General features: G+C 34.7%; 1 protein-coding gene across 1 annotated transcript in view; it reads right to left on the reverse strand.

Annotated features, from left to right (window-relative positions):
- The window catches only part of LOC139890119 (uncharacterized), a 53,710-nt gene extending 36,882 nt beyond the window's left edge, over positions 1–16,828 (reverse strand). Inside the window, exon 1 of the mRNA XM_071873019.1 lies at positions 16,534–16,828. Coding sequence (XP_071729120.1) covers positions 16,534–16,828 — 295 coding nt within the window. The remainder of the gene's footprint in view (positions 1–16,533) is intronic.

Consider the following 16,828-nt stretch of genomic DNA (forward strand, 5'->3'; position numbering starts at 1 on the left):
TTGTTTGAAGGATGGGACTATGATCTCACCTTGAGTGCACGTATGAAAAGTACTTCACAAAGTAACGTGTGCGAAGGATAGTGCTAGTCTTGACCTAAACCAATAGGTCGTATCAATAACGGTAAACACGATAGGTCAAAGATGTTTAATTAGTCCTATGGCTCGTTACGACTCGATTATGTAGCATGTGAATCAAATTGTCAAGTTTCATGCAAGATACAAGTACAGAAACAAGTTAGGAAGGTTGCATAATCATTTGGTTAAGTTTGACAAAAAGTCAAACTTTGGTCGGTCAAAGTCAACGAAAGTCAACACGTTCGGGTCGGGTCCCGAACTATTTTTCTGAGGTTTTTATTCATATATAAGCATGTTAGAACAAGTCTCATGTGAATCGGAGGTCCATAGTGTGCCAAACATTTTTTGTATTTTGACCAAAGAGGTCAGAAACTGGACACGGCTTAGGCCGCGCCGCGGCCCCAAATTTTCGCGCCGCGACAATACACGGGAACTGGTACCTGGTCAGTCTCAAATGTCCAAGTCTCAATTCCAAACACTTTCAAGCATAACTCGCAAACCGCTAATACTTAGAACTCGTATCTTATATCGTTAGAAAGGTAATTTGACAAAGAACACAACTAAATACATTTCACCAACCAAAAATGTTATTTGTAACAATCGGCTTTCCAAAGTAAATGATCAATTAATGCACACATTTAATACACAAATTTGATAAGTGCACATTTATGATTCGGGCATTTAATGCATACATATAACATGCCGTTTTGTAGGTAATCGAGCATACAATACAACTAACTACTTACTAACTACAATTCATGTCATTCAATGCATCAAATATTCCTTTCAAGCTTATCAAACCCTAACCCGAATTCACCAAAATCACTAATCAAGTTTATGGAGTTTTCTCAAGCAACCTACACATCAATTTGAAGCTAGTGATACTAGGAACACATTTAATACATGCATTTATAACATTTAACAACATTCAAACAACCAAATCACCAAATCAAACACACCAAAGTTCATACTCAAGCTAGTTACTTCAAATAACGAAATCGAGCATATAAATCATATATTCATGTTAGACTTGAGCCATAGACACTAATTAACAACTTTATAAGTTCAAAAATATCAAGAACACAAAATCTAGTGATTTTAAAAAGTTACCCAAACTTGATGAAGTCGGTATGGAATCGAAGAGGAAGTTGCAAGGATTTCAAATATGTAATTTGTTTTGCAAGACACCCGCTAGCTTGGATTTAGATGATGATTCCTTATTTGAGAAATTGAGAGAAAATATGGAAGTAGAAGAAGAAAAGGGAAAATGAAAAAGAAAAGATGGGGGTGGGGGTTGACTAGTCAAAGGCTAGTCACCTCTTTGGCATTTTGGCGAAACTAGTCCCTCAAGTTCGGTTGCGGGTGCGTGAATTACCTAGACGAGATATTTTTAAAACACGTATTAAAGGGAGATGTTATAAACATATAACGGGATTTAAATAGTTAAACAGAAAAGTAAACGGAAAAAGGCGGGATGTTACAGTGAGTTCATTAGTTTAACATAAATAATCATTTCCATCATTTTAATAGACCACAAGATTTTCATTTCTCATAAATATACGTCCCATGCATAGAGACAAAAATAATCATTCATATGGATTGAACACCTGGTAACCGACATTCACAATATGTATATAAGAATATCCCCATCATTCCGGGATCCTCCTTCGGACATGATATAAATTTCGAAGTACTAAAGCATCCGGTACTTTGGATGGGGCTTGTTGGGCCCGATAGATCTATCTTTAGGATTCGCGTCAATTAGGGTGTTTATTCCCTAATTCTTAGATTACCAGACTAAAAAGGGGCATATTCGGTTTAATAATTCAGCCATAGAATGTAGTTTTAAGTACTTGTGTCTATTTCGTCAAACATTTATAAAACAGCGCATGTATTCTCAGTCCCAAAAATATATATTGCAAAAGCATTTAAAAAGGGAGCAAATGAAACTCACCTAATGTATTTTGTAGTAAAAATACATACGACGACATTGAACAAGTGTAGGGTTGGCTTCGGATTCACGAACCTCACAAGCTTTTGCTAAAAAGAAATATCACGAGCAGGGATTGAACCCGCGACCTCTCGAAACCCGACACCACCTCCCAACCACTCCGCTGCTTCGAATTTTCTGTTTTAAAACGGATTCTGTTTTAATTAAACCTAAAATGAAATTATGTTCTTCTTCCTCTTCCATGAACCAAAATCGACCAGAGATCTTTAAAATCAAAAAATAACGAATGTATAATTTTATTTAAGACTCTTAAACCAACAGGTAACAATAAGATGCATTCTTAAAAAAAAAAAAAAAAAATGAAACAGCTTCCCTGCTGCTCGTCGACTGTTCTAAAAAAAAAAATTATATTGATTTTGAAATTTAGGACGATTTAGACGAAACTTACAACATGAAATATATAGTAAAATGTCTCTGGAAACTTTATGAAGTCTCAATTACAATAGAAACATCATCTACGACTTTAATTTGATCATTGAAAGTTCGTTTGACTTTTTGAATAAAAACTTTGACCTCGAAATTTGATCTCGTTTCAAAAAATTGGAAGTTTAGACTTTGCAGAAAGTTTATGTAACAGATTTCTAATAATTTTGCATTTAAGGATTTTTAAATAATATCAAATTCGAATTTATGCTATAAATCGTGAAGAACAGAGATGAAAAGCCGTGTTCTTTGTTTTTCTGTTTTTTTTTAATTCCTCATTATAACTGGATATGAGTTGTATATAAAAGTGATAAAAAAATAATTGGAACTAGTACACAAAATATAATCGGTTTTTGTCTGGTATTGCAAACTGAGGTCGATGACTTTCAATCACAGACAGGTAGTACCAAAAGTCTGTAGCAGAGGGAATAAAAAATTACATCTGATTGTTACACTCAACAGAATTTGTACGCATTAAGAGCTGAGATCAACCTTTAACAAAATTATAGACATGGAAAATTATTGATCGTGCTTTATCTTAATGTCCTAATTATAATTATTAATAAAAATGCTATTAATATTAATAATTATTAATAATAATAAGTAAAAAAAAGTTTACTGATAATAATAATATTTGTAAAGGTATTAATATTAATATATTGTATTATTTCTAAAAAATATACTAATAATGAGTCTTTGTGATATTAACAATAATAATGCTAACATAAAATTAATAATAATCAAAATTTTAATAACTTCATAATTTTAGTAATAAATATATAACTAGTAATAATATTAGTACTTATATTACTGAAAATTTTTAATAACAATAATAATGATATTAATAATACTAATAAAGATAACCCTAATAGTATTAACATAACAAATTATGCTTATAAATTTTTATACTTTATATTATATATTATATAAATAATACTGATTAGTATAATAGCTATGTTTTAACTTGTAATTAAGTTTAATATATTAATTTTATATATTTTTAATTATATAATACTTATATTGTATACTAATATATTTGAATATTGAATATCTATTTATTTTATATATATTATAACAATATTAATTGTATGCAGAAATCATATATATATTCATATAGATTTATTTTAATAGTAGCCTAATTATATTGTATATTAATTTACATATTTATTTCAAATAAATAAATAAATTGTATTTCATTAATTCAAATTGTTACATATCCTTATATTTATATTTATGTAAATTTATTTACATATTTATTTACACACATTTGTTCGTGAATCGTCAGGCATGGTTAAAGGGTAATTGATTACATGAATATATAGATTTCAAAACTTTCGAGACTTAACATTACAGACTTTGCTTATCGTGTTCGGAAAACATATGAAGATTTAGTTTAAATTTGGTCGGAAATTCCCGGGTCATCACAGTACCTACCCGTTAAAGAAATTTCGTCCCGAAATTTGAGTGAGGTGATCATGGTTGTCAATAAAAAATGTTTTCATGACGAATATGAGTTGACAAATAGAGTTTTATCATCATTGAGTAATATGGATAAAATGATTCGATTAATCGAAGCATATGAATGAAGCTATCACAAGAGATCGAGATGAAGAAATGAAGATTTTTCATAACTTTTGACGTAGTCGCGATTGAATTCCGGAATTTAAGGGATTTAAAGAAAATCTTCGAAATCTATAAGATTTGAGTCTTCAGTGAATAAGGAAATTAAGATCTCTTAATAATTAAATGCAGTGATCTACCTCGATTACTCTGTCTGATATTTCCATTATAAATTAAACTCTTCTGTTCCATTATTTTCACCATTCATATACTTTCTTTCTTATTTCATTCATCTAAAAGATTGTGAAAATGCTTAATCCAGTTCTGATCCTTGTCCTCATTCTTACTATCGCAACAATCATTCTCCTTTTCCAACTCCCACCAGAGGAATCTGCCTTTTTCTACTTCGCCCTTGAGATTATAATGTTTTTAATTCTCCCGTGTCTTTATGTTGCGTTAAACATTGATATACACGGTTTGTAATTTATGTGTTGTTATCGGGCTTTATATTCTTCCTTATATTTCAAAGCTCTATGCTTTTGTTTTCTCTTCCCGACCTCAAGTCAAGCGAATAATAGTCCAGAATTTGTAGATATAGAGTTTCGAATGATTATAATGTTCTAAGCAGGAAGGAACGTGATAGCACGGTTTGATTTGTCAAATTACCAGAATTACTGAGAATAGAACTATCAAGAATATATTTTCTTGATATGTCCGAAGGTGAAGTAGAATGAACGAGTCGTGTAACATGGCACATGATGACGTTATGATCTGTGAATCATCACGTTCCATTAGAAACCCAGCATGACTTACTGTAATATAATCACGTTGATCAAGTGTCATTATATTATACTAACTCATACATCAGTTCCCATCATTACTTCAATAACATTCATATTTTAAGCTCGAAGTTTACAGAATATAGAAACTAACAGTTTCTAGATGATGTAACACTGATAGCACGATGAGATTAATGATTTCAGATAAGAATAGTTATGAAAATATCTTCAGAAATATGGAGGATATTTATAATGAAAGATACGATGATATCTTTGAATATCTAAGATCAGATAATGATGGAGACTATTGTCTGCAAGGGTTTAGAGTAACGAGCAAGATATTCGCTAAAGATTTCAGCAGTCATTGAATCATTTAGATTCTTTGAAGTCAAACTTATTCTTTGTGATTTGTCTACGGATTTCTTCATAGTTTCGCATAACCTGCTTTTCGGTACTAAATTTTCTCTTGAATGTTTCCAATATAATGATACACAGGAAGCACGAAGAGGTATATAATTTCGGACGAGAATATTTTTGAAAATATCCTCAGAAATATCGAAGATATTGATGATGATATTTTGGAATTTCTAAGTTTGATGGTTGATGAAGAAGATTTTCCGCAAGATTTTAACATGAGTACGGAGCAAGATATTCATTGAAGGTTTCATCGGGTCCAGAATTACCTAGATTCTTTGAATATATGGTATGGTCCTTGTATTTGTCCTTGGTCTCCTCCGTGGTTAGCTCAATCCGTTTTTCAGTTCCAACCTTTCTGAGCTTTTCCAACATACTATCCTTTATCATTAAACTTCTGACGATTAAGGTCGTTTACGGTTGTCTACAGTTTCTGCTACTTCATTCAGCTTTTTCACATTCAGAGTATTGATTTGTAGACAGAGTGCTGTTCAGAATTTCAGAATGAAAGATCATAATTCTAAAAGATAAATGTTATACATAAAACTGTTGATGTAAATATGCTGTGCGTTTTCAAAGTACTGATTGCTGATTCCCGATAACTGATATGGTAGTTCTCGTTACAAGATGCGGATGAGTATATGATAAGGTCTCAATGAATAAATGTAATGATTTATCGGAGAGATTTAAACCAAGAAGCAACGAGGTTGCTGGTACGTTTGCTGGTAATATGGTAGAATATGAAAGGTTCCCCGGTAACAATAAAAGAGTACACATATAAATCAAGGTTATAATAAGGTTGTTTCGAACGAAAAGTCAAAGTTGACTTGCTGGAGATGTGACAAAATTTGCTAATTTGGAAAGGGATTGCAAAGTTATTTTGGGTAATAATAACACTAAGAAATTAGCATAGCTACGTTTTAAACGTTTACTCAGTTGCCAAGAGTTTCTCAGGTGAAAAGTTATATGCATTAATCTTTTCTTCCGTAGATGAAATGCGGTTGGTTCATCCTCTCGATTGAGGTGTTTTCAAGAATTACGAAAGGTTTGGGCGCAGATTGTAATCGTCAAGATACAAATGAGGCTTTAGGGTGAGATCAAGTGGCAAACTTGAAGATTCGTTTAGTTTCATATGTTATAATCAATATTTTAATTCATTTTGATTGTCCAATGTTGGTAGTCCTCGATTGATAGTCCACAGTTAGCAATTCAACAATTCATATAGAATTTAATATATAATATTCAAATTAATTAATACATATCGTGACCCGTATTCGTCTCAGACTCGATCACAACTCAAACTATACATATTATTGTAGAACCAACCTCAACCCTGTATAGAGAACTCGATCATTACTGCATATAGAGTGTCTATGGTGATTCCAAATAATATATATAGATGCGTCGATATGATATGTCAAAACCTTGTATACGTGTCCCGATATTTAAAGTGCGTAAAATAAATAACAGAAAATAAATGGCGATAAATAAAGTGCGTAAAGTAAATCACAGAAATTAAATGATGATAAATAAAATTGCGAGAATTTAAATTGCGATAAATAAATTACGATAAATAAAATGTAATCAGTTAGCTAGGAACAGTTAGCTAGGATTTTGTTAGCGTGGATTCTTAACAAAATTTCACATAGTTAATTTGTTTGTTTCTAACCAATTTTATTTTGTCAAATGTTTTCTTCATTATGCCACTTGTTGGATTCTCATAAATCAAAATCCCAATATGAAATTGGATGAATATGGTTGTTATTCTGTGGTGAACGGATTTGTATATCGGTGGATGTAAGTAAGATAGTAAACGACCGTTGAATCAGATTTGAAGAATGTACAGTGTAACTTATTAATGTGAAATCTTAAATATTCCTCGGGTATTACCTACCCGTTAAAATATTTTCATCATTAACAGTTTGTACAAAAGAATTTTTAATTACACTCTTTACGAAAACATATTTACATATATATTTTCTTCAGATGTAATCATGGATTTAATGAGTCAATATGATATTAAACTCATTTGATTTACCGTTAGAACAAGAATATATAATCTCTAAAACATTAGAGATTACATAATCTCCATGAAGAATGAAGATAATTGATGTAGAACGATATGTAGAACGATGATTATACTCGAGGTACAGAATGAGATGTTGAGGCATGGATTGTTGATGGTACTGGTGCTGTTATTGATGGTACTGTTGGTGCCGGTGATGTTGCTGAAGCTGGTACGTTTTGCACCATATTCTCCAAATTGATTACTCGAGCGTGAAGTTCATTGACTTCTTCCATTATTCCGGGATGATTGTCGGTCGGAACGAGCGAATGAATAAGGTTTAGAATTGCAGATAGAGTATAATCGTGGTCAGATATTCGGGAAATGAGGGTGAAAATGGTGTTTCGGACTGGTTCGCCGGTAAGTGCTTTAGGTTCATCGCCAAGAGTTAAATTCGGTTGGTTAAAAGGATCGCCTTCTTCATGTCTCCGTTGATTAAGTCAACTACTAACCCATCAGATGAATTGATGATGGCTGTTTGGTTGATCCATTCAGGTTATACTGTTTTCAGAGCTCAAGTGGATATCCATATCGGAATAGCTGTCGGAATCCGAGGAATTAGAACTGGTTGAGGGATCCATCTCGTACGATTAGATGGAGGATTTTTGATAGGAATTAGATTATAGGATGTAGATTAGTGTCCTGCAATACATAATTTACATATGCATATATAATACTAAAATCTCATAAGTTACGGAGGAATCTACAGAAGCTGTCAGGCAAAGATAACAATAATAGATACGCTAAGATATGAATTAGCAGATACGCTAAGATATGAATTAGCAGATACGCTAAGATATGAATTTTTGTCTATACACTATTCATGCAGTCAATGCAATAAGATGTGTCTAGACTAAGAATAATAAGCAGGTAATTTACTAAGGATGATAAGCAAATGATTTCCGACAAAAATGATAAGCAAAACTTTTGACATGCAGACACGGTCGAAGTCCAGACTCACTAATGCATCCTAACGACTTATCAGTAGTCACACTAATGCAGACCCGATTCGCTAAGACCACCGCTCTGATACCAACTGAAAGGACCCATCCTAATCCATCCGGACGAAGTCCGTATCGATTATAAACGATTCACAATAGTTGATTACATCGCGAGGTACTTGACCTCTATATGATACATTTTACAAACATTGCAATCGTTTTTGAAAAAGACAATATTTCATTACATCAAAAGTTGACGGTATGCATACCATTTCATAATATATCTAACTATAATTGACTTAATACTAATCTTGATGAACTCAACGACTCGAATGCAACGTCTTTTGAAATATGTCATGAATGACTCCAAGTAATATCTTTAAAATGAGCAATTGTACAGCGGAAGACTTCTTTCATACCTGAGAATAAACATGCTTTAAAGTGTCAACCAAAAGATTGGTGAGTTCATTAGTTTAACATAAATAATCATTTCCATCATTTTAATAGACCACAAGATTTTCATTTCTCATAAATATACGTCCCATGCATAGAGACAAAAATAATCATTCATATGGATTGAACACCTGGTAACCGACATTCACAATATGTATATAAGAATATCCCCATCATTCCGGGATCCTCCTTCGGGCATGATATAAATTTCGAAGTACTAAAGCATCCGGTACTTTGGATGGGGCTTGTTGGGCCCGATAGATCTATCTTTAGGATTCGCGTCAATTAGGGTATCTGTTCCCTAATTCTTAGATTACCAGACTAAAAAGGGGCATATTCGGTTTAATAATTCAGCCATAGAATGTAGTTTTAAGTACTTGTGTCTATTTCGTCAAACTTGGATCTCGGATGTCGAAGGGTGTTTTTGTACTAGGTAATGTAACATCCCGCGTTTTTTTCGTTAAATTTATTTTTAACACCGTCTTTTTTTTTAAATAATACCTTTCGTTATTTAAAAATCGTATTTTCCGTTGACTAACGTTCTTAATATTCCTGTTATTTAATTATAACATCTCTCGGTTACTCTAGCGTTTTTAAAATAATTCGTTTGGTTAATTCCCGCACCCGCTTTGAAACTTGAGGGACCGAAGTTGTCAAGTGGGCAAACTAGTTGACTAGGTCAACTAGTCAACCCACCATTCTCATCCATTCATTTCCATCCATCTTCACCTCCTTTTTCTCTCTAGCTCAAGAACTCCATTTCTCCCAACTTCACTAAATCATCATCTAAATTCGATCTAGGAGGCTTACAACAAAACAAATTACATATTTGGAATCCTCTCTTCATCCTCTACAATTTCATACCAACTTCATCTCGTTTGGGTAACATTTCTAAAACTCTAGATTTCTCTAAATTCGTGTTTTTGATTTGAAATGGTGTTAGTTAGTGTCTATGGCTCGTGTCTAGCATGAATATATGATTTACTTGCTCGATTTGTTGTTTTGAGTAACTAGTATGAACAATCGAAATGGGGGTGCTTAATCTTTGATTTTGGATGAGTTAATGTTGTTAAATTGTTAAAGTTCATGTTTTAATTGTATTACTAGTATCACTAGCTTCAATTTGGTGTGTAGGTTGATTTGGAAAAACATCACTAACATGATTATTGATTTTGTGATTCTTGGCTAGGGTTTGATAACTCTTAAAATGGACTTTTGATGATTTGAATGCCATGAAACATTGTTAGTAAGTGTTTAGTTGTATTGTATGTTTCGTTACCTTCAAAACGGCATATCATATGTATAAATTGGATTCCCGAGTCAAGAAATGCGTTTTGTGAACTTGAAGCTTTGATTTTGAACGTTTAATGATCATTTGATGAGGTTTTCATTTTTGTTAGTGATGGATTTGATTCATGAAATGTGTTTAGTTGTATTCCTCTTTAAATTACCTTTCCAACGATATAAGATACGTGTTTTGAATGTTAACAAGTCAAAAGTTATGATCGTTTGAAGTTGAAATCGTATAAGTGAAAACTGCCCCAGAATTTGCTGATACAGCTGCAGATGCGGCGCATCTGCCTCAGATGCGGCGCATCTGAGGCAGACTGCCCAAAAACATCAATTTTCGCTTAATTCTAAGTATGCTACGCACCCCCGATCAACATGAAACTTGGACAACATGCTTATACATGACTTCTAAGCCCAGAAAAATAGTTCGGGACCCGACCCGACCCCGTTGACTTTTTCGTTGACTTTGACCAAGTTTGACTTTTAGTCAAACTTAACAAAACACTTATGCAATCGTTCTAACCTTATTTTATACTTGATTCTTGCATGAAACTTGACAACGTGATTCACATGCTATATAATCGAGTCGTAACGAGCCATAGGACTAATTGAACACATTTCGCCCGACCTTGTGTCGTAACCGGTCAATTGATATAACTTACTTGTTTAGGTCAAGGCTAAGCAAATTTCATGCACACGTTTACTTTGTGAAGTACATTTATACTCGTGCACTCGAGGTGAGATCATAGTCCCACCTTTTCAACAACTTTTTATGCTTTTAAATTGTGGGCTGAGAAACATATACTTTGTTACATTTTGTACTACTTACTTTTATACTTTGAACACAAGTACGATGAAACAAACATTCCACAGCGAGTTAGAACAAAAATCCTCAATTCGATTATCATTAGTTACACTTGCAGGGTGTAAGCGAGAACTTATATTGTGTGGCCATACGGGTTTGACAAACCCTCATTACGGACGGTTCGCTACCGTCTACGGATGAAATATATTTTCGAGAAACAGTGTATGTTCTAACACTATTGTGATGGGGTTCTATGGAAGGAAACGTTAAGTCTTGATAATTTGGTGCTCGCGAACAAACTTTTGGAATGCAAATGATTTAGATAATCAATGTTATGGAAATACAAAATCTTGTGGTTCAAAAACAACGTTTACAAACACCTATGATTTCACCAACGTTTTTCGTTGACAGTTTTCTATATGTTTCTCAGGTTCATACTTGGCTACTTGATATATGCTTCCGCACACTTTGATTACTTGCTTGGAGTCAAGCATACATGCATACGCTAGTGATAGCACCTTTGGATTCAAACATGTTGTTTACATACTTACGCTATTTATAGCAACTGTGATTTTCAACTAATTATGTCGCAAGTTATTTCATTTTTACATTACTACTTTTGTAAACTTAAACTTGTTATCGATCCGTTTGGTAAACTAAACTTTGCAAATCTTGTACTTTCAAATGAATGCGACATAATTTTGGTCAAACGAGTCTCATATAGGGACTACGACCATGTAACGGGACCTAAGTTAGCGGTACCATCAATGACGATTTTGCCGGGTCGTTACAGATGGTATCAGAGCTGGTTTAACCTTAGCCGTAAAGGTAGTCACGCGCGCCGGCTGTCAGGCCGGGCACTCATACGGACTATGCTTTTTGGCGGGTTAATCGTAGAGGGGGTTCTCACAGTGTTACCTGTGACGAAGCATTGGCTCTTACCCCTTGCGATCCCTTAGAATTTGAGGGTTGGCAGTTTGGCAGAAATGCGGGCCGTAAAATCAGTGTCTGAGGTACACTCAGTGGTCACCAAGCGGTTAGCTGGAAAGGCACTGGGTGAGTTTCTACCCCATCTATCGTTACAGATGGTATCAGAGCGTTGGTTGTAGGGAACTAGGATGTGCATTAGTGTGTCTGACAGAGTCGTTAGGACGCATTAGTGAATCTAGACTACAACCGGATAGTTAATCATTGCATTCTAACATACATTTGCTATAGACAGCACTTACTTGACTACTTGTGCATTATACTTGAATCATTCTTAGGCAAACTTTTTAATGGTACCAAGTTTTCATCATACGAACTCGTATTCTGCAACTTTCTGGTAACATGCGTAAATTCATGATTCATATGCGTATGGATGACGATGACTTCATTAGTCACACTTGTTCGGGAACTCTGTCTCCCGGATTGTTATTCGCCACCGTTTCAACTTACTATCGGTTTCCCACCAGCGTTTCTTATTATCTACTATTTCGTGTTACTACCATCACTACTCTAGGTGAGTATCGTCATCACTATTTATCACTACGGTTGCGTACTATTCGTTATCATGATTCGTTACACTTCTCGTACCGGAATACATTATTGTTTGACTTGAATCGCATTGATGTGAACAATCATTTATACACTTCCCTCGAGGAATGCTTCTTTAGAGTTGCACTAAATCGAAACGAGTCACGTTAGAGACATCGTTACACTTTGTTCGTTTTAAAACTTCACTATTATACGAACTTGAATCTATGGAATGATGTGGGAATGGAGGTATGAGTTAGCGTAATATAACAATACTCGATCAACGTGGTTATATTACGGTAAGTCATACCAAAGTTCTAATGACTCGTGATGGTGATTGGACTCGATCAACCTAATCACCACCATGTGCCATGTACATGACTTCATTTTTCTTGTTTGAACATCCGAAAACTCCGAGAATACTGATAACAACCATACCCGGGACACATCTTCGATTATTGTCGAACCATATTTATGCTTCCAAATGAATGGCAAATTCTTTCAACATCAGACGTATGTTACACGTGTATACTATCTCGTTTTCGCACAGTTTTATCGACGAACTACAAACTGTTTGGTATGCTCACATCGAGGCGGAAACTTCTCTCGCATTACACTCGTACTTCCGTATAAGGAAATCTTTATTCTACATTCTCAATTGAGAGAGACTCTTCACGTTATACTAGTATTCACTGCAGGGTGAATAGTCCTAAAGAACGTTTTCGAAAACCGATAAATCTTCCGCGACGCGAAATTTTTGAGAAAACAGAAACTTTTTCTAACAAACGTTTTCAGGTCCTAACAAGCTTGTTCAAATGTATCTTAAAAGAACTGTACCTCGTTTCGGATCGAGATCCTCGTTTCACTTCTAGATTTCGAAGTGCCTTACAAAAAGCCTCGGGACCACGTTTAGACATAAGTACTGCGTGTCATCCACGCATCAAAGAATAAAGCAAATGTACGATTTGAACCTGGGGATCCATAATACAAATTTGTGTTATCGACTTCAAATATACTTGGGAAAAGTCTTTGCCTTTAACCGAATTCTCTTACAACGATAATTATCAAACGAGTATTAACGCCACACCTTCCGAAAACTCATATAGCTGCAATTGTCATTTTCTTAATCGTTGAACTGAAGTAGGTGACAAGCAAACCACCGGACCCGAACTCATTCATGAAACAACCGAAAAATTATTCAAATCCAAGAAAGGCTCAATACGGCCCGTAGTCGCCAAAAGTGCTACACCGATGTTAGACGTAAACATTTCAAATTCCAAGTGGGTAACCGCGTAACGTTAAAAGTCGCACCTTGAAAAGGTGTAATCCGTTTCGGGAAACGTAGAAAGCTAAATTTGCGATACTTTGATCCTTTTGAAATCTTGGGGCGTTTTGGACCCGTTGCTAGCCGTTTATATTTTTTGATTCATTTGATTCTTCGCTCGTCCAACATCCTACGTATCAAACTTAAAGACGTATCTTGCAGAACAAGAACTTGTTATCCTTTTGATGAACTTCCTATCGATGACAAACTTCACTTCCTAGGAGAACCGGTTAAAATTTTGAATCATGAAACCAAACTCTGAAACGACGAAAAATCCCGACTGTCAAAGTTCGTTGAAACACCCAAGGAAGTACCTTTACTTATTTATAGAATTGACAACGCAAGATCTCGAGGAATAAACAACGACTACTACTTCCAACCAAATTTCGGGACGAAATTTCTTTTAAGGTGTAGGTAATGTAACATCCCGCGTTTTTTTCGTTAAATTTATTTTTAACACCGTCTTTTTTTTTAAATAATACCTTTCGTTATTTAAAAATCGTATTTTCCGTTGACTAACGTTCTTAATATTCCTGTTATTTAATTATAACATCTCTCGGTTACTCTAGCGTTTTTAAAATAATTCGTTTGGTTAATTCCCGCACCCGCTTTGAAACTTGAGGGACCGAAGTTGTCAAGTGGGCAAACTAGTTGACTAGGTCAACTAGTCAACCCACCATTCTCATCCATTCATTTCCATCCATCTTCACCTCCTTTTTCTCTCTAGCTCAAGAACTCCATTTCTCCCAACTTCACTAAATCATCATCTAAATTTGATCTAGGAGGCTTACAACAAAACAAATTACATATTTGGAATCCTCTCTTCATCCTCTACAATTTGATACCAACTTCATCTCATTTGGGTAACATTTCTAAAACTCTAGATTTCTATAAATTCGTGTTTTTGATTTGAAATGGTGTTAGTTAGTGTCTATGGCTCGTGTCTAGCATGAATATATGATTTACTTGCTCGATTTGTTGTTTTGAGTAACTAGTATGAACAATCGAAATGGGGGTGCTTAATCTTTGATTTTGGATGAGTTAATGTTGTTAAATTGTTAAAGTTCATGTTTTAATTGTGTTACTAGTATCACTAGCTTCAATTTGGTGTGTAGGTTGATTTGGAAAAACATCACTAACATGATTATTGATTTTGTGATTCTTGGCTAGGGTTTGATAACTCTTAAAATGGACTTTTGATGATTTGAATGCCATGAAACATTGTTAGTAAGTGTTTAGTTGTATTGTATGTTTCGTTACCTTCAAAACGGCATATCAAATGTATAAATTGGATTCCCGAGTCAAGAAATGCGTTTTGTGAACTTGAAGCTTTGATTTTGAACATTTAATGATCATTTGATGAGGTTTTCATTGTTGTTAGTGATGGATTTGATTCATGAAATGTGTTTAGTTGTATTCCTCTTTAAATTACCTTTCCAACGATATAAGATACGTGTTTTGAATGTTAACGAGTCAAAAGTTATGATCGTTTGAAGTTGAAATCGTATAAGTGAAAACTGCCCCAGAATTTGCTGATACAGCTGCAGATGCGGCGCATCTGCCTCAGATGCGGCGCATCTGAGGCAGACTGCCCAAAAACGTCAATTTTCGCTTAATTCTAAGTATGCTACGCACCCCCGATCAACATGAAACTTGGACAACATGCTTATACATGACTTCTAAGCCCAGAAAAATAGTTCGGGACACGACCCGACCCCGTTGACTTTTTCGTTGACTTTGACCAAGTTTGACTTTTAGTCGAACTTAACAAAACACTTATGCAATCGTTCTAACCTTATTTTATACTTGATTCTTGCATGAAACTTGACAACGTGATTCACATGCTATATAATCGAGTCGTAACGAGCCATAGGACTAATTGAACACATTTCGCCCGACCTTGTGTCGTAACCGGTCAATTGATATAACTTACTTGTTTAGGTCAAGGCTAAGCAACTTTCATGAACACGTTTACTTTGTGAAGTACATTTATACTCGTGCACTCGAGGTGAGATCATAGTCCCACCTTTTCAACAACTTTTTATGCTTTTAAATTGTGGGCTGAGAAACATATACTTTGTTACATTTTGTACTACTTACTTTTATACTTTGAACACAAGTACGATGAAACAAACATTCCACAGCGAGTTAGAACAAAAATCCTCAATTTGATTATCATTAGTTACACTTGCAGGGTGTAAGCGAGAACTTATATTGTGTGGCCATACGGGTTTGACAAACCCTCATTACGGACGGTTCGCTACCGTCTACGGATGAAATATATTTTCGAGAAACAGTGTATGTTCTAACACTATTGTGATGGGGTTCTATGGAAGGAAACGTTAAGTCTTGATAATTGGGTGCTCGCGAACAAACTTTTGGAATGCAAATGATTTAGATAATCAATGTTATGGAAATACAAAATCTTGTGGTTCAAAAACAACGTTTACAAACACCTATTATTTCACCAACGTTTTTCGTTGACAGTTTTCTATATGTTTCTCAGGTTCATACTTGGCTACTTGATACATGCTTCCGCACACTTTGATTACTTGCTTGGAGTCAAGCATACATGCATACGCTAGTGATAGCACCTTTGGATTCAAACATGTTGTTTACATACTTACGCTATTTATAGCAACTGTGATTTTCAAATAATTATGTCGCAAGTTTTTTCATTTTTACATTACTACTTTTGTAAACTTAAACTTGTTATCGATCCGTTTGGTAAACTAAACTTTGCAAATCTTGTACTTTCAAATGAATGCGACATAATTTTGGTCAAACGAGTCTCATATAGGGACTACGACCACGTAACGGGACCTAAGTTAGCGGTACCGTCAATGACGATTTTGCCGGGTCGTTACAATAGCAGTACCAAGTACTTTGTCTACTTTTCCAGCCAAAATTTTTAATCGCTTACAATCAGCGATGGTTTCTTCGTGATGTTGCTGCAAATTCCTGCGTGCGACCATTTTTTCAGCAGCGACCTTTAGTTGCGAATCAGCGTTAACAGGATTGCCACTAGGCGCCTTAACTAGCGATTCTTTCCCCGAACTACCCGCGATAGTGTTAGCGTTTGCCTGCGTACTACTTGACAAAGCATTTTGCAAATCATTAACTAACGCATCATCATTGACAGAACTTCCTGTTTGTTTTGTGTTAGCTGCCAT

The sequence above is a fragment of the Rutidosis leptorrhynchoides genome, chromosome 2 (genome assembly GCF_046630445.1).
Source record: "Rutidosis leptorrhynchoides isolate AG116_Rl617_1_P2 chromosome 2, CSIRO_AGI_Rlap_v1, whole genome shotgun sequence".
Lineage (NCBI taxonomy): Eukaryota > Viridiplantae > Streptophyta > Magnoliopsida > Asterales > Asteraceae > Rutidosis > Rutidosis leptorrhynchoides.